General features: G+C 51.1%; 1 protein-coding gene across 2 annotated transcripts; it reads right to left on the bottom strand.

The window, feature by feature from the left end:
- Positions 1 to 3882: 3882 nt before the first annotated feature.
- On the bottom strand, positions 3883 to 17925 carry CCM2L (CCM2 like scaffold protein). 2 transcript variants are annotated; one of them, XM_037143197.2, is made up of 10 exons: positions 17854 to 17925; positions 17213 to 17371; positions 14879 to 14962; positions 14599 to 14782; positions 13377 to 13837; positions 10123 to 10258; positions 8137 to 8200; positions 6314 to 6443; positions 5894 to 6032; positions 3883 to 4948 (listed from the first exon to the last, which is right to left on the bottom strand). In XM_037143197.2, exons 1-10 carry the CDS (start codon positions 17881 to 17883, stop codon positions 4635 to 4637), a joined length of 1701 nt encoding a protein of 566 aa, XP_036999092.2. In that variant the 5' UTR covers positions 17884 to 17925; the 3' UTR covers positions 3883 to 4634. The 2 variants fall into 2 exon arrangements, with proteins under 2 accessions (XP_036999092.2, XP_036999093.2); XM_037143198.2 differs by lacking the exons at positions 3883 to 4948; positions 8137 to 8200 and having other exon boundaries at positions 5930 to 6032.
- Between the last annotated feature and the right edge of the window lie 786 nt (positions 17926 to 18711).

The following is an 18711-nucleotide window of genomic DNA, read 5'->3' as shown; positions in this document are numbered from 1 at the left end:
TATAAACTCCCCAGAATGGAAGGTCCATGAAGTCAGGGTTCAAGTGCTAAAAAAACAGTTGTGAGGTGAATGAATGAATGAATGAATGAATGAATCTAATCAAAGGATGCGAGAGGCTGCTGCTTCTGAGCCAGGAGGGAGCCCCCTGTTTTCCTCCTTTTCTTTTGGAACCTGCCCTCTCCTCTTCCTTCCTCTTACCCTACCTGAGTCAGGTCTTGGCGTCTCTCATCTGGTCATTGTCCTGGCTTCTGGTCCCACTTCCCAGTACCCAGGTTCTCCTCAATCCCCCCAGTCAACCCTTCTCTCCAAGCAGCTAGATTCACTTTTGGAAGATGTAAGCCCATGAGGTCACTCTCCAATGATCACTCTTCCTTGTCCCTAAAGGGCCTTCTCAGTCTGCCTACTCCTCTGGTTTCCTCTCTGAAGCCCCTCACCTTGTTCCCCCACCTCACACACCCCAGTGTTCCTCCAGCAATGCTCATGGTCTCATGTGTTGAACAATTACTGTATGTACTTTTACGTGGATTATCTTGTTTAAGCCTCACAACAATCTAGGAGATCTATAGGGGTGATGTTATTATTATTCCCATTTTATAAATGAGAAAACTAAGACCCAGAGACATTTGGGGCCTTACCCAAAGTCACCCAACTAACAGATGTCAGAGTTGGTATTCAAAACTCTCAGTCTGCCCTCCGGGGTGGAGCATCCAACCACTGCGCTGGTGTTAACCGGTCACTAGCCTTAGAGTGTGCTCTGCTCCTTCGAGCTCCCTGGCCTTTGTTCACATTGGCCCTGGAAGGCTCCCCCTTGTATTGCCTACCTGCTCCAAATCTTGCTCGCCTTTCAAAGTCTTGCTTGTAAGTCACTTTCTCTGCAAAGCCTTTTCCATCTTCCCCAGAAACAGCTGTGTTCCCACTCTCTGATTTTACAGTTGAGAACTTCCTGCTCTGCTTATGTGAGGAGTTCTCTCCCCATCAGGCCCAAAGCCCCGCAGCGGGCAGAGGCTGTCCTGTATCTTCCTCCAGTTTTTGGCAGTGTCTGACACAGAGCGAGTGCTTTCTAAATATTTGGTGACCAGTGACAGTGGCCCCAGGACTCCTCTCCGGTGCACAGTTGTGAAGGACTGCCAGTCCCCAGCTGGAAGCTGGGAGGGAGTAGGGAATTGCAGCGGCCCGAAATAGGAGGGGCTTAGTGTAGGGGTAAAGACAATTTCACTAACATCACCCCTTGTCCATGGGGCAATTCTGTTCCTAGAGGGTCCAGCTGGTAGGGAAGTTCCATCCTTACACCACCCCTAGAGGTTTTGGGAATTGGCCGTCCCACACTCAGAGGGTTTTGCCCCTCTTGCAGTGCCAGGAACTGAACTGTGATGGGAAGTGATTCTGGCTGGGTCTCTGGACGCCACAAGAGGAAGTGTGGCCAGAGTCCACATGCCCAGAGCCTGGGCCACCCCAGCCCGGGCCCTGTGACTTCAGTAACTACTGGTTACAGGACTTTGGTAACAGGGTGGTTCCGGGGCAGTGGGGGTTTCCCCGGGGTGCGAGGGAAATTGCTCCACTGCTGGAGCTGCGGGGTGAGAACTGTCTCAGTGCCGTTCAGCAGCGCTGTCACTGTGGCCAGTGCTGTCACTGTGGCCAGCGCTGTAATTTCTCAGCTCCATCCTCTTGCAAAGGCCTTAGCCCTTTAAGAGGGAGCTCTGGCTCTTTGGTCCCAGTCCCTATGGGGACTGCCTCACTCAGGAACTTACTGAGGCTCCCCATAGCCTCTGATGCAAATGCCCTGGTCTGAGATCACTGCATTCCGAAGTCTGGTAGACGGGACAGCTAGGCAACTAGGAACATGATCTCTGGGTTCGCCAGATGGGGTCCACATCTCTGTGTGAGCTTGGATCATTCCCTTCCCTTTCCTGAGCTCCAGTTCCCTCAAACATAAAACAAGGATAAATAGACTTGGAAACATCAAAATGAAGGATTGGTTCAATGGAACAAATGTGGTCCAAGGAAAGCACCCCACACCAGTGGGTCCCCAAGTGTGACGCTTGAACCGACAGTGTCACCTGCACACTTGTTAAACATGCAAATTCTGGCCTCGCCCTGCTCTATTGAGCCAGAACCTCAGGGTGGGGTATAGCTATCTATGTTTTAGTGGGCCTTCCAGGAGATTCTGATGCTTGTTGAAGTGTGAGAAATGCTGCCCTAGACGAACTTGATAGATGGGTGATACATTGGGAGAGGACATCTGGAACGTCAACAGCCAACAAGGGGTTAATACAAAAAATTTATAAGCTACTTTTGCAAATCAGTAAGAAAAAGACAAGAAACCTAATCAATAGTGGGCAAAAGATCTGAACAGGCAACTCACTGAGGAGGAAGCCCAAATGCCCGACAAGTATAGGAGGAGGGTCTGAGTGTCAGGACTAACAGAGAAATGCAAGTTCAGATGAAATGTCGCCTTACCACCCAAGCTGTAGGCAAAATGACAAAGTCAGAGACTGTAAAAGCTGATGAAAGTGTGGGGAGGCAGCATCCTTCACTGGTTGCTAGTGGAGCCATTTTAGCAGAATTTAGTGACATTTAAAACCTGTAGGCCCTGCGATGTAATAATTCTACTTGAGTTCAGAGCCCAAAGAAATTTTCATATAGCCGCCGCATATGGGTCATGTGCAAAGATGTTCATCACTGTGCGATTGGTGGTAAGAGGGGGTTGGAAACCATATGAGCGTCCACCACGGGGGGAATGGATGCATGAAACATAAAACAATGGATGCTCAGCTTGAAATATATATATATTTCTGTGGGAGAGAAACACTGATCAGTTGCCTCCTGCATGTGCCCCAACTGGGAATCGAACCTGCCACTCTTCAGTTTACTAGACAACACCCCAACAACTGAGCCACACTGGCCAGGGCTCAGCCTACAATATTTTGTAATAAGCTAGATTTTCCAACAGCAAAAGGGTAGAGCTTAAGACCATATTATGAAGTGAAAAAGAAGTAACAAAATGAGATCCTTACCCAATACCACTTATGCACGTGTGCAGTATAAACACACACACAAAGCAACACATATTTTATGTGCAGAGACATATAGCAACACACAGGAGTGGGTGCTGTGGCGGGGGATGTGTAGACACAAGGGGAAAATAAAACTAAGCAAAATATCGGAAGGGCCTTGCATGGACCAACTATGATGAAAGGGGCACTTGCCACGAACCAAGTGAATCATGAAATTCTCTGGACCTGAAGCCCTAATAATAATAACGTTACTTTAAAATGGGTGATCCTAGCCCTGGCTGGGTAGTTCAGTTGGGTAGAGTGTTGCCCTGATATGCAAAGGTTGTGGGGTTGAGCCCTGCTTAGGGCACATGCAAGAATCAACCAATGAATGGATAAGTGGAACAACAAAAATTAATGTTTCTCTTATGTGCATGCTCTTTCTTTAAAAAAGAGAAAGTGATAATAGTACCTACCTCCCGGTAAGTGCCATGTGTGTGTGGCCACGGAGGGCTCTGTAATGTTTTACAAATATACTTGCCTGGTTCTTCTAGGCAAGTCTGTGGTCTCCCCTCAGCGCTCCTTTCCTTTACCCTCCACGCCTTTCCTTGGGCTGTGCAGCATGCTTTCTCTATGCTGATCTCTCTCTCTCCAAACCTGCCTTTAGATTTCTTTAGCTGCCCAAGACTGCTGAGGGCTCTGTGGAGTGTTGGGTACTCTTCTTTTCCGGCTCAAGCATGAAGCCAGGCTATAACTGAGCTGCGAGGGGCAAGTCCTATTTCCTCTTCCCAAAGTGTGCTCCCCAAGGGTCTTCTTACACCTCGCCCCCGCCTCAGTTCCCATCTCACTGTACCCGGGGTAAAGACAGGCAAACCGAGTCCGAAAGTGCTAGACGTGCAAGGCAATAGTATTTATTGAGCGCCTATCACGTGGCAGACCCCGAGCTAAGGTCTTGACCTTTGCTAATCCCCATGACCACCCTATGAGGCAGGTGGGGCCCACCTGCTCCAAATCCAAGATCTGAACAAGTAACTTGTTTGGAGTCTTAGGACTGGGACTGGGATCCAGATTACCCTCCTCTTGAGCCCACTCTCAGTAGAGAAAAAAACCCTCTTCATACTGTTGATCCAATTGAGGGCGGCGTGAGGAGGACAGAGACCCTGCCATTTAGAGCCTTAAAAAGACTCTCTACACGATGTAGTATGGTCGATTTGAGGTAATATCTCAGGAGAATCAGAAGATTCCCTCAAGTCCCTTTCCCTCTTCTAAACCTCGGTTTCTAGTAGGACAAACTCGGGGAATTCTTTTCTCAGTCTGCCAGCAGGGGGAGCCCACGCACCACCTCTCCCTTGGCCTCCAGGTAGCAGTGCAGTCCGGGGAGGAGGGGGTATCCTGGTGTAGGGCACCGGGGCTAGGGGGACAAAGAATGACTCTGCCCATCCTCGCAGAGGAGTCAGCTGAGCCCCAAGCGACTGCCCCGGACTTTAGGGCCCCGGACCATCTGAGACTCGGAATGCAGGCCTCGGGTTGGGAGTGAGGAGGGGCCCCAGGGACCAGCAACCGCCCCCCCCCCCCCCACTGTGAGTGAGAGAGATTCAAAAGCTAGGTGGCTTTTGAATCTGCCTGGGCAGTGGCAGCACGCTACAGGTAATTGTCTTCAGTGGCCTCATTTCCACCCGGGGAGCCCCGGGCCTCCTCATCCGTGCTGTCGTCGTCGTCAGGGGCCAGAGCCTCGATGTCGTGCGTGATGTCCGCCAGCAGCCGGTGGAAGGTCTGCTCCTCCGGCCGCTGAGTTGCGCCGTCGTAGCTGCGCACGGCAGATGCTGACGTGGAGCTCATGCTGCGCTTGATTCGGCCAAAGCTGTCCGTGAGGATGCCCCCCTCGCGGATGCCCACGCCCTCCAGGAAGCCCTCGAAGTAGCCGATGTCCTGGTCCAAGATGAAGGGCCGCATCCCTGCAGGCCAAGAGGCAGGTGAGACCCCAGGGTTCAGCCCTCTCCCTTCCCACCAAGGTATCACCTTCGTTGGAGATCTGAGTTCAAATCCCTCCCCTGCCATTCACTGGCTGTGTGGCCTTGCACAAGCTCCTTGACTCTCTGAGCCAGAGAATGTGATGACATTCTCTTGGAACACAGTACATGCTCATTATGTTAGCTTATTATTATTATTATTATTATTATTATTATTATCACAATTGTTATATTCCCAGTATTCGTGTGTGATTCTCATTAAATAACTACTCTGCACCTTACTTTCCTCCTGTGTAAAACTGAGATAATTACATGTCTTCTCCCTGCAGGGATATGAAGATTGAATAAGGTACTTAGCACACACCAAGTGCCCCGTAAAAGTTAGCTCATATCACTTCCGTTGCTACTCACCATGTAACTTCAGTACTTTGCTTCTCTGAGCCTCAATTTCCTCATCAGCAAAATGGGGGCAAATAACAACATCTACCTCCCAGAACTCAGGCCATTCAACGAGATGATACTTGGCACGCAGTAACAGCCAAATACATGTGAATTTATTCATATTATCATTCCTATTGTTGTTTTATTAGCTCTCCTTACTAGCTGTGGGATCTCAAATAAATTCCGTAGCCTTTCTGAGCCTCAATTTCCTTGTGGGGTAAGATAGGAGGAATCACTCCCTCTCCCAGCTTTGCCGTGAAGAAGAAATGGCTATACTAGTGCTCTGTTCTTATCGACCCTGTGCCTGCAGGCAAGTCCCTTCTCTCTGCACCTTGGTCTCTTCATATGCTCCATGGGTCTCATGAACTTGGCTTTATAGGAGGTGGAGGGATCAGGAATAAACGCTCCCAGCCTGGAGACTGTCCAGACATGTCAGTGGACCATGTAGTGGACTTGGTTGATCGCTGGGGGGCGGTGCAGGGGGCTCACCGAGGAGGAAGAACTTGCGCCGGTCTCCATAGAGCTTCAGCAGCCCTGAGCAATAGTCCTGGATGGGCAACCCCAGCCGATACTCCCGCAACAGCAATGCAAACTGCTGGATCTCCAGGGGCCCCAGCTTACTCCGCAGCTGTGGGGACACCATTCAGGATCAATCCCAGGTAGCAACCCCCACCCAACCCCTGCCTGAAAAGCCCAGAGCCCTCCTCTGAAAATGCTAGCTGTTAGTTTAGGCCTTTGAACAAGCTGGCCTCAGCAAAGGGTCATGTCCCTAACCTCATACCCCACCCTGACCTCTGGAGTCTTGTACTTAAGTCCCATCTAGGATTATTCACGATTCCTGAAACACCCTGTGTTTTTTCCGATTTCCAGGCCATTGCTTATGCCGTTTGCGTTGGTCCCCAAGCTCACCGTGACCATGTAATCCTGCAACTGCTCGAAGCCCAGGCCACTGTGGTCGCTGCCACTGCAGTGGGAGTCGTGGAAAGAGGGTGTGGATGTGCCACTGTAACACGCTTCAAATGTGTCCTGGGAGCCGTTGCTGCAGGGACAGGCAGAAAGGGGATCTCACTCACCTCTCTGCAGTTCCTCCCTGTGGCAGGTGGAACCTGAGAGGGTGTAGCTACCGGTGCTCTGGGCCCGAGGCCTCATCCATGTCCCATTTTCTCCTTCAAGGCCCTGCATTGTCGGCCCTACGTGATCTGGCCCCTGGCTGCCTCTCAAGAACCTCTTTTCGCCTTTGCAGTTTGTGATCAGGCCACCCTGCCTTCTCTCTTTTTTTCTAGTATTCCAAGTACCTCTTCACCTCCGGGCCTTTGCACATGCTGTTCCTTCAGCTTCAACTGTCCCTCTCCCCCTATCTTTTGCTCAGCTTTTATTCATTCTTGGATTTTAAATGTCACCTTCTCAGGAAAATTTCCCCTGATCCCCCCAGACTGGGTTAAACCCTCTGTCAAATGTGGTCACAGAGTCCTTAAGCCTGCTCATGACATGCAAAGACTTCCCAGGTCTCCCCACCAAACACCCTCCCTGACCACTGTCTCCCTCACAGCCTCTGCTGTGGTCCCGGTGGCCTCCTGGCTGATCGTCAGACACACCCAGCTTCATCCTGCTTCAGAGTCCACGCACCTGCTGTTCCCTCTTCCCAGACAGCTCCTTCTCCAGGGCCTAGTTCAAGTGCCATCACCTCTGAGAGGCCTTCCTGACTCCCACGGCCCCTCTCTCGACACTCTGAACTGCTCTTGGTGCGTATTGTCATCAGTGCTCATGACTACTAAATAATGACTTCATTGTCACCTGTGCTGGGCCGTGAGCCATGCAAGAGCAGGGACCTTGGTTTTCTTTATTTGTTGTTCACCTGCCATGTGTTCAGCACAGGCCTCGTCCCTGTCTTGGTCCCCACAGTAGCCCTCGCACACAGCACAGTGCCTGGCATGGGGTAAGCACTCAATAAATATTGCTTAATAAGAAGTCCACCTGCCTCCTGGTCTCTACACTGTCCCAGAACCATTTCCCAGGGACATGGTGTAATTTAGTGGTGAGATTCTTTTTTAAAAAATTCAATCCTACGTTCTCCAGCCTTGCCAGTTGTGGCCATATGACAAGTTCTGGCCAGTGAGATGTAAGCAAAAGTTGTCTGTGGGAATTCCAGCAGAGCCCTTTAGCAAGGCCCCTGGCATGCTACCCTGATGGCTGCAGCTACAACCGCCATCTTGGGGCAAGAGGTGGCCTTGAGGTTGGAAGCCGGTGCTGAGAAGGGAGGGAAAGAGAAGCCCAGGCTGCTAGCAACCATGAGACCACAGGCAAACTCCCAGTCTGTGTATTTTATGTAGGAGTCAGGAAAGAAAGCTTCATCTTGTTTAAGCTACTCTTCTTAAGGGATTTTTATCACACAGAGCCCAAACTAACGTGAACCAACATGTGTTTTTGGCATTCGCTTTCAGACCCTGCAGGCCACTGTGTCTGGATGCCTGGGAGAGAACCCCAGGCCCACGTGGGCCCACTTCCGGGTTCCGGTTGCACCCCAGGTCTCTCAGGGGCATGGATCCCATGAGCTCATCGGAGCTCAGTTTACCTCCCACTCTCGATGCCCAGTGTCCCAGCACCAATCAAAGTGGGGTCACTTTCTCCCACACTTTCTTACCCACAGGGGCCTTCAGAATGCTTAGAAGAGCAAGCCTGTTAATGCACAGGTAGGGGGGTGAGAATGGGGTCCCCAGCAAACAGGTACCCACAAGGAACTGCAGCAGCTGAAGTCGGCGTCGTAGGCATAAGTCCCATCAGTTCGGCAGCTCTCACCTGCGACCAGCAGACAGAGGGCCTATCAGAGGAAGCAGAGCAGGGACCGGCACCCCCGGCTCCTGAGGTCGCGATGGTGGCTAGAACACAGATGGCTTTATAAGCCATCGTCAGGATGTTAGTTTTTACTTGGAAACAGGCAGCTGTTGGAAGCTTCTGATCAAGATTCCTGCCTCCCCCTGCCGCCCCACTGACACACAGCCAAGCTTGGGCAACTCCCCTCCATCTCCTGGCCCTCATCCTCCCCAACACTGGGACACTACCTTCCTGTCTACCTCAGGGGGGTCTTGGGTGTAACAGATGTGGGAACAGGTGAGAGAGTGTTTTGTTAACTGCAATGGCTTGAGGTGAGACAAAAAAGAACCATTGAGAGGGAAGGAGCTCAAAATCTTGAGAGGAAAGAAGCACCATTTAGAGAATTTGCTCCGCTCCTAGCCCTGTTGTCTCATTGCATCCAGGTACTGGTCTCACCTTCCGATCTTGGCTCATTCAATGTCACTTCCTCGGGACACTCCCCTGCCTCCCCAGGCTAGGCTGGCTCCACATTATATGTTCTCATAGCACAGTGTGTGGTCACACTGTAATTTGATAACCATCCAATTCCTATCACAGTACCTCGGCCATGCAAGCCTACTGAGGGCGGGGCCATCTGGTTTTCCTCAGCAATATATCCTGGTGATCAGCAGGATCTAACACATGGTAGGTGCTCAATAAATGTTTGCTGAATGAATGACTTTCTTGAAATGTTTGTTGCATTATCTCATTTATTTGCCTATCATTCCTGTGACAGTTAGTGAATATTGCAGCTTCCCCACACCACTGTTCCTACAGACGGGAGTACCTCCAGAAGTAAACAGCAGCTCTCTATTGCTGGAATAGTACGAATAGGAACCACGCTGAGTGGGATGTAACTGAGGAAATTCACTAAGTGGCCTTGAAGGCAGCATGGCGGGTGACGCTATTGCGGATAGAAGCTTTAGAATCAGACCCACCTGGGTGTGAATCCTGACTCTGCCACTTACGAGCTGTGTGTCCTTGAGTAATGCATTGACTACTCTGAGCCTTAATGTCCTCATCTGTAAAACTGGAATTGTGAGGCCTCAGGAAGTCCTTTCATCCATTCAAAAATAACTTCTTGAATGTCTGTGATGTCCCTGGCCCCGTGCTAGACACACGGGATGCAGTGGCAAACAGGACAGACAAGGTTGCTACAGGGATTAAGTAAGACCTGACACGCTGATTCCGAGCTTGGTACATAGTTGGCAGCCAGGAAATGCCTCTGGGGGTTTCATTCTCGTTCCAGCCCTTGACTGAATTCAAGGACTGCTCATCAAATCTTGATTTTGACCTACTGTTCTAGTTGGGCTAGTAAACAGACAATGCACGATCTTAGGTTTCTGCAAAAGCGGGGGTACCACAAACAAAAGGGAGAGCCCTGGCTGGTGTGGCTCAGGTGGGTGGGCATTGTCCCGCAAAGCAAGAGGGCGCCGGTTGGTTTCCGGTCAGGGCACATGCGTAGGTTGTGGGTTTGGTCCCCACTCTGGGTGCATGTGAGAAGCAACCTACTGATGTTTCTCTCCCTCTCTCTCCCTCCCTTCCCTCTCTCTAAGATCAATAAGCATGGCCTCAGGTGAGGATGAAAAACAACAACAGACCACAACCCCTCCCCGAACAAAACAAAAACACAAAAGAGAGAAAAGTTCAGCTGTGAGGGGCTTGTTCTGAATCTGATAACCAGAACGTCTATGAAAAAGCTAGGTTTGAGGTCACTGTGAAAACTGACATTTTTTCAAAACTCTGTATCAGGGGTACGCTGTAATTGCAATAGAGATCAGAACCCCCAACAGCTTTCACTGGCCCCCAGTCTTGGGGCACCCCTGGCCCGTGGCTTTGGGGATGTTTCACAGGAGGGGAGTACTTACTTCGGCTGCAGAGCCACGGTCGTTCGGGCGTGGACGTGTAGTGGTAGCCAGCCCGGTCCACGCACTCGATGCTCTGGTCCCCGTAGATGATCTGGAAGACCTGACAGATGAGGGCGCAGGACTCCTCAGCAGCATCCTGGCCCGGGGGGAGGGTAGAGCTCAGGCTCTGTCCTGGGACCAGGATGGCCCTGCTTCCTCAGACAGAGTGAGGGGCTCACAGAAGCACACAGACACCTACGAAGGCCTTTAATAAATCAGCTTTGAGGATATTTCCCACCAAAGTTATTTCCCATCAAAATGGCGACTCTCTGGGTCTTGGACCCCTTTAAAGAATACAGTGATGATTCTAACCCTCCTGCCTTGAAAAATGCATACATGTATCCCCACTTTCTGAGGAAATTCAAGGACTTTCTTGAAACCTACCTGAAATAAACCTTAATTTGTTTCAGTTTACAGGAAGGAAGCTGAAACCCAGAGAGGTACAGTGATTAGCCAGGACTAGAACCCAGGTCTCCTGATACCTAGTTGAAGGAGGAGGAATTAAGTGTATAACAATTTTAGGATCAACATAGTTACTACACTACCAGATGCCATATTTAGATATGAGCTCCCTGGCACCCAGGGCAAAAGAGAAGCAGGATGAATACATCAAGTTCAGTCTCTGGTAGAAAGGAGTGGAAGTTCTTTGGTGAAATTTTTTAAGAGACTGCTAATCTGAAGAAGAATTTGCTTCTTTAATCGGACTCTTTATGTCTTCAAGCAAGAGACACAGAAAGACCATAAATGATGACAAGATCATCTCCATGAAGGCATTTCCAATTTGGTGTCTCTAAAAAAAGCTCGAATATAAATTAAAATGTAACCCAGATAGGTATTTTGGGATGGAGAGTGTACTAATCATTAAACCAAGATTGAGCCCTCCAATAATGCTACAAAACGGACAGGGAAGAGAGGATCCTTATTTTATCATTGAAGACACCGAGGCTTAGACTGGCTAAACGCCTGGCCCAGGCTCCCACAGCGGGCTCAGGGCACTGGTTGTATCAGCACACAGGCTTCTGGACTCTAACTTCTGTGCTCTCCTCAGGACCACAATGCTTCAGACAGGAGGGAGAGACTAAGACACCCCTGAAAAATGATTTCTTATCTATTTATTCATTCTACAAAGTCTCATTTAGTCCTACTGTGTGGCAGGTACTGGGTCAGGCTCTGGGGTCTCAGAGGTGAATGAGATGAAATCTGTACCCTAAAACTCTCACAGTCTGCTAAGATAAATAGGGCACAAACTCACTTTCCTCCCTAATTATCACTGCAACCTGTATATTTTCTTGGTCCCCGTCACAAGGTATAATATTATACAATTTAATTGGTCCATTCATTCAACATGTATTGAGTACCTATTATGTGCCAGGCACTATTCTAGGAGCCAGAGATGCCACAGTGAGCCACCCAGAACTTGCAGGTCTCTTGCACTCTACAAGGAGGCCAGTCTTTCTAGAACAGAGTAAATAAAGGAGGGAGAAAGAGATGAGGCAAGAGAGGAAATGGGGATGGTGGCTGGAGCCACTTTCCTAAGGTAGATGGCCTTCTCAGCCGTTGTAAGAGCATTAGCTTTTAGTCTGAGTGAAATGGGGAGTCACTGAAGGATTTAGAGCGTTGACATCATGTGACTTAAGTGTTACTAGAACTGCTCTGACTGTGGGGTGGTGGGAGACAGACTGCAAGCAAGGGCCAAACCTGTGAGAGGTGACAGCATCATTCAGATTACAGATGGGGCATGAGCCTGGGTGGAGACAATGGGGGGTGCGGAGAAATAGATGGGCTTGGGTTATATTTTAAAAATAGGGTCAAGAGGATTTGTTGGCAGAGTGGATATGGGTTGTGGGAAAGAGAGTGAGGGGCCAAGAATCACTGCAAAGTTTTGGTATGAGCAACTGAAGGACAGAGCTGCCATGAGTCAAGACAGGGAGACCGAGGCTAGAGCAGATTTAGGAGAAATGACTGGGAGCTCAGCTTTGGACATCATAGACCTTCCAAAGAAGCAGCAGAGTGAAAAAACGTGTTGGGATATACAATGGTGAGAGAGAAACTTCAGGGAGTTCTCAGAGTTTTAAATGTCCCAGGACCAGAGGAGACCACCTAGAAATGGGTGTAAGAGAGACACGGATCAAGGACTAAGCCCAGAGCACTCTACACTTAAGAGACTAAAGAGAAGAGGAGGAAGCAGCTCTCGAGGAGGAGGAGGAGCAGCCAGGGGTGTAGGAGGAAAACCAGGAGAATGGGGAAGAGCTGGACACCAAGTGAGAAAGTGTTTCAGGGAAGAGCGAGTCAGCTCCAGAGTCCAGGTTTACGGACTATTATCCACGTCTCCCTCTGGACAGACACCATGTGTGTTGCTCACTACGGTTCGTATACAGAGGGAGCTGGGGACCTCGGTCAAAGAGAAAACTTCGAAGCCCGAGGTTTTGAAGGTGTCTGCTAGACTGTGGGCTCCTTAAGAGAGGACACCAAATATGTCTTGTTTATCTCTGTATCTACAGCACCTAGCCCAGTATCTCGCACAAGTAGGAGCCCAACAAATATGGTCAAATTAATAAAAGCAAGGGTGAACGTGGAGGATGGGTGGAGGGAAAATAGGTGAGGAAAGGGTGGCAGAAAGGCTTTTCGCCTTGGCTGGCCAACTAGTCACCAAGACTACAGGTTCTGAACACCCTGGGCTCCAATGCTGAAATTACCACCTGCTTCCTGTGCGACCTTGCAAAGTTAGTCTCTGGGCCGCGGTTTCCTTCTTTATGGAATGGGGATGATCGAAATATTTGCCTCTACTGTTAGAATGACATAAGTTAATGCTCGTTCTGTGTCTGGCACGGGTTGGCTACTCGATTCGTGCCAATGATTAGTGTCCTTCTGATTGTTACTGAGGTAGTGGGGACACTGACGATATTGGACAAAAAGCAGGGTCGGAAAAGGGGGTTAGATCAAGTCTATTTGGGCCATTTTGAGTTCTCATTCCAATGGGACATGGAATGGAGTGTGTGTCCTGGAGGGGTCTGGGCTTTGGAAGCCTTTCGGCATTATGAGCACACGGGTACACCTGAAATCTTAGGCAGGGCTGAACGAGGGAGAAGGCAAAAGGCCAGGATAGAGCCCAGCAACCTCGTGATTGGGCAGGGGTGCTGGTGAGGAGCGGCGCCCTCCCATCAGGATGCGTCCCGAAGGCACGGCGCACCGGCGCGGGGTGCCCTCGGGCTCACCCTGTTGGCCACAGCCAGGATGACAAGATTGCAGTAGGCGTCGGGGCTGGGATCCTGCGGGTCCAGAGGGTTGGAGCCGGGGTGGCGCCGCTCCCAGCTGCCCCCGCCGCCGCCGCCCGCCTGCCTCCGCTCCCAGCTGCCACCTAGCTTGCCAGCGCCGCCGCCGCCGCCACCGTGCCGCCGCTCCCAGCTGCCGCTGAACGTCTGCCGCCGCTCCCAGCTGCCGGACGCCCGCGCCCCGGCGCGCTGGCGCTCTAGGCTGCCGCCGCCGCCGCCGCCCGCGGCCCGGGCTTCCGCGCCCCCGCCCCACGCCATCCGCCAGTCCAGGCTGCAGATGGTGTGACGCCGCTCCGTGGTGCCCACCCGCCGCTTCTCGGGAGTAGCGCCGGGCGGGCCGGTGTCGCGACCGGCCCCGCCAGGGCTGGCGTCGACACCGGCTGGCACCGGATCCACGCCCAGACCTAGAAAAGACCGAGTGACTGTCAGCCGCAGGAGATCGGGCTAAGAGCGCCCTCCAGAGGCCACCCGGGGGGGGCGTGAGGGTGCCTCCTTGATGTCCAGCCGCGCCTGGCCCCGCCCCTGGCCTCAGGCCCCACCCCTGGTTTTGGCTCTGCTGGGAATTCGTACCTGCCCCACCCCACCTCCGCGCCCCTAGCATCAGACCTTGCCATAGGGCCTAAGGGTGGTCATGCTGTCCCTTCCCTCTGTACCCTTAACTCGGACTCACTGGTTTCAGGGTCCCCTCCTTAGATTCCGGCCTGCCCTCCACGGCACCACTGGTCTGAGGCCCTGCGCCTAAACTGGGGAGATCAGACATCGCTCCCTGTGCTTGGTCCCGCCTCTAGGTCAGACTCCACCCCTCGCCCGAAGCTCCACCCTATCCTCGGAGGGCTGCGGCCACGCCCCTTCGGCACGCCCTTTAACTTTTTGCCCTTTTCCTGTCGCAGGGTTCTGGCTTCGCCATCCTTCCCTGGCTTCACCATTTGGCTTCAGGATGGTGAATTAGGCCGCCCACTCTTCAACCTCAACCTAGGGCTCGGTCTTCCTCTGTACGGCCATGGCCTGACCCTAGTAGTAGGTTAGGGTGCTCAGGCCTTTACTGTCACCTCATCATCCAGCCTCGATCTCATCCTACGTCACACATTCTCAAAACAAGACGTTGAAACTTTTCTCTCCCCTTCACCTCGTGGCCCCGTCCCCTTGCAGGTTCCACCCACTGTACCTGTCTTAAGCACCAGCAAGTGCAGTGCATCGTCCTGCAGGTAGGAGGCGGCGGCAATCTCGTGCGTGGGGATACGCAGGATGAGTTCCTCGTTGTCGCGCCAGGTGAGCAACAGGCAGCGAGCTGAGAGGCTCAGGATGCTGTCCTGCTCCGGTGTAGTCTTCAGTGGCAACTCCTTCAGCTGCTGTGAGGCGGGGCGGATCTCCTGAGTCCCCAGGGTCCTTGGGCGGGAGAGGGAGAAGGGGACAGCCCCTGCCCGCTCCCCTCACCAGAGGCTCACCCTGGCGGTGTCCAGCAGCTGCAGGAGCTCATCCCGGCTGGAGGGGTTCAGTGAGGAGTTTACCCAGGTGAGGTGGCCCAGGAACTGGATGGCAAACCGGGATGGGGTGGGGAGAGTGGTAGGAGAAGGGCAGAAAGAGGTCGCCCTGAAGCCTTGGAGGACCCTGACCTCCTCACTAACACAGTGAGACTGAGAAAGAAATGTCTGAATGAACAATAAGAACCTGACAAGAGCTGTTATTGAGCCAGTCATAGAAGCCAGACGCAGCCCTGAGAGCTCTGTGCACATTCGCTCATTATCCTCACTTTGAGGGTGAGAAAACCAAGGCAAGCAAAGGTGAGTAACACGCCCAGTCTGTGAGTAGATCGCTAGAAACGGCAGAGCGACGCCACACACCAGGACATCAGAGCCCAGCCTCTCACTGCTAGCTTTTACTGCCTGGACAGTTATTCGGCTATGGTGAGATAAGTCACCGGAATCACTTGAAAGAACTGACCACCTATGAATTCCCGCTTGGCCTGAGTGGCTATGTCTGCCCCAGGTACCGGGATTGACTGACTGCAAGTCACTCACCCTCTTTGTGATCTTGTTGCAGAAGTCAAATGAAAAGGAATGAATGTTGCATCAAACTAGTGTATAATTTTGTCAGAAAAATGATACCCCGAATCAATAAATGGATTCTTCATTCATTCTTCGATATAACTTAAAGCTCTCATTTAACTTATATGTTATTTTATCAACATAAGAATTAACTTTTTTTCATTATTTTTAGTTTTATTCTTTTAGGTGAATCTCACTAATCAAACGTTTTCTTTTTATTCTGCATGAACTTTCAGTCCCCACACTTTAAATGGCTTTGTTTGTTAGCATTTCCCTTCACATGGGATTTTTGGATGAAATACAAGATGCCAGTTAAATTGGAATTTCACATAAACAACAAATATGTTTTAAAACCGCTCCCCCAACTCATGCAGCATTTGGGACATAGATTAGTACTAAAAAAGTATTCAGCTCTGACTGGTGTGGCTCAGTGGGTTGGGTGTCATCCCAGGAACCGAAAGTTCAGTAGTTTGATTCCAGGTCAGGGCACATGCTGAGGTTATGGGCCACTTTCCCGGTTGGGGGCTTGTGAGAGGCAGCTGATTGATGTTTCTCTCACACAGGGATGTTTCTCTCCTCTCGTTTCTCCCTCCCTTCCCCTCTCTCTAAGAATAAATAAATAAAAATCTTTTTTAAAAACAAGTATTCACTGCTTGTCTGAAATTCAAATTTAACCGTTTTTGCTAAATCTGACACTCAACCTCATATCAACCTTCCTTGTGTAGTGAAGATTCTTCATTGCTCCTTCCTTGTCTTCATGAAATAGAAGCCCTTGATCCCATCAGGGCACATCCAAGAAGCAGCCAATAAATACATAAATAAGTGGAACAACAAACCGATGTTGTTCTCTCTCTCAGATCAGTAAACAAAAGTGAAAGAAGGAAGGAAGGAAGGAAGGAAGGAAGGAAGGAAGGGAGGAAGGAAGACAAAAGCCCTTGAGTTGTTTAGGTCCTCTGGGGTTTGCCGAACTGAGTTGGTTCCTTTAGCCTGGACACAGAGTAGCGGTGAAATCTCACAGGGAGGTGTGGCTTTTTAGTACACCGTACTGTCTCCCATTGGCGCTACCCTGGGAGTAGGTTCTGAGCCCCACGTTCAGCTGGGAACACTGAGACTGAGCACGTGGAGGTCATTGCTGAGGGCCCGTAGCATAAGGCAGGGGCAAGGCTGCCCAGACCTTTCCCCCCTGAGTCTCCTTGTATGAGAGGGGGCTGGTCAAGGATAGGTAATGGAGGGGAGGTAAGGTCTCTTGATGGGATTCAGGACGTGCTACCTTCAAACACAGAACCTTATTAAGAGTAACTGGAGCTGAAGGAGTTTGAGGAAAGCACTCTGACCTCTCTGCTAACTCTCCCCTGAAAGCAGGAGATAAATCTATGTGAAAGGTGCCTTCTTTGTACCAGGAAGAAGGAGCCAGACACACTGATCACCAGTTTTAGGCCTGAGAAGGCTACATAAACAAACCTGGTTACTTCTTCACCCTTTACTAGTCTTAGCCCAAACCCTCTCCCTTGTCACTTTTTCACACATTTATTGTTTCTCTGTCTAAAAAGGTATCAAAGCTTCCTGCTTTGGTCACTTCTTGGGCTTTTTCATTCTCTTGTAAAACTTGAATAAAATATGTATGCTTTTCTCCCATGAATCCCAGCCAGGGACACTAAGAGGGTCAAGGAAAGCTTTTTCCTCCCTTATACCCCTCACCCCAAGATTGGACCCCTCTCCTCATTCCGGACGCACCTTGACCTCTTTCTCCAGGTAGTCACACAGCAGGATCTGGGGGTCGATGAGGTAGTCAGGGGGATAGAGGGGCATCGAGTGCAGGGGCCGGCGGCTCACACTGCTCCGAACGGCTGCTCGGCGCCCAGCCTTTGGGAACATAAGCCTTAGGAGCGGGCCCTGTGTAAAGATGGGGAGGGGCAGGCTAGACCGAAACCCAGCCGGGAGCAGGTAGGCGTCTCTAGCCTGGATTGGAAGCCTTATAGAGCAGAATTGCTCTGGCTGAGGCCTTTCTGCCTTGGGGGGTGGGGAGCAGAGGAACAGACCTATTGGGTTGGTGTCTGTCTGGCCCTCGGTCAGAGAAGCTACAGGAGGAATTCCCCCAGGAATACCAGGGAAGGAGGTTGGGACTCTCTCCCAAACCCGTCTGGCTGGGCTTCCCTGGAAGGTCCTGTCGTCTGCATATTCCAGGGATGGCGGAGGCCACCGAGAACAGGGAGGACGGGTTGGGGAGTTTGGAGCTCAGCTGTCTGCCTGCCCAAGCGTGGGGAGGAAGGTCCTTCCAAATGAGAAGCAAGGCCCTCACTCCCACCCCAGGCTTCCCACTTTGCCAGCTCTGGGGACAATTCTCTGCTCCACACTCCTTCCAGCCTCCCACCTACCTTTTTCCCTTTCTTGACTTCATATTCCATGGTGAAACGTTCTGTTCCCGCTGCCCTCCTGGCCACCCCTTCGGCCTCTCCCCCCATGCAGTTCCTTTGTTCTTTTTCCTGCCTGGTCGGAAACTCCACCAGCCCTGCAGTTCCTGCCCCTCCTGTGTGATAGTGAGCAGAGGTGGAGGGGGTGGGATGCAGCCCTGGGACCCCTCAGCTCTACGGTGGGAGCCCAGCCAGAGGAACTGACCTGCGGAGACAGCTTCATGGTCTCCAGCCAGAGCTGGCTGTTGAGGGGGCTTAGGAGTTGCGTGAGGCTGGGGAAGGAAGGGTGTCCTGAATTTGGAGTCAGAAAATCCAAGATTCCACCCCCACTTCTACCACTGACCTTAGCAAAGCAAGTTAGTTCCCCCTTTCACAGCCTCAGTTTCCCCCTCCCTGCTTTAAATTGGGGGGTAAATATTGCCTCCCTCTCTGGGCTGCTGTGGGGAGAACTAAATGAAAGAATGTGTCAGAAAATGCTTCATAAACTATAGAACAGTGTGTCCAAAAAAGCTATAATTTTAAAAGTGAATCATTTCTATGACAGGGAGGCAGTATTGCTTGGGCTTCAGAGACAAGCTGCCTGAATTGGAATCGGGCTTTGCCACTTACTAGGGTTATGACCTTGGGCAAGTCCCTTAACCTCCTGTGCTTCGTTTTCCCCATCTGTAAAATGGGCATATAGTGACCTCATAGTGCCCTTGAGAGGATTAAATGCACTTGGAAGAGCTCCTGGCACACATGCAGTGCTCAATAATATTAACTATTTACTTATCTATGTGTCTGTGTGTGCTGAGCTATTTTACCGTCTCTTGGGAGACAGTA

The sequence above is a fragment of the Artibeus jamaicensis genome, unplaced genomic scaffold (genome assembly GCF_021234435.1).
Source record: "Artibeus jamaicensis isolate MK-2021 breed Jamaican fruit bat unplaced genomic scaffold, CSHL_Jam_final contig_685, whole genome shotgun sequence".
NCBI classification, from domain to species: domain Eukaryota; kingdom Metazoa; phylum Chordata; class Mammalia; order Chiroptera; family Phyllostomidae; genus Artibeus; species Artibeus jamaicensis.
This window is presented reverse-complemented; position numbering and strand designations above follow the sequence as displayed.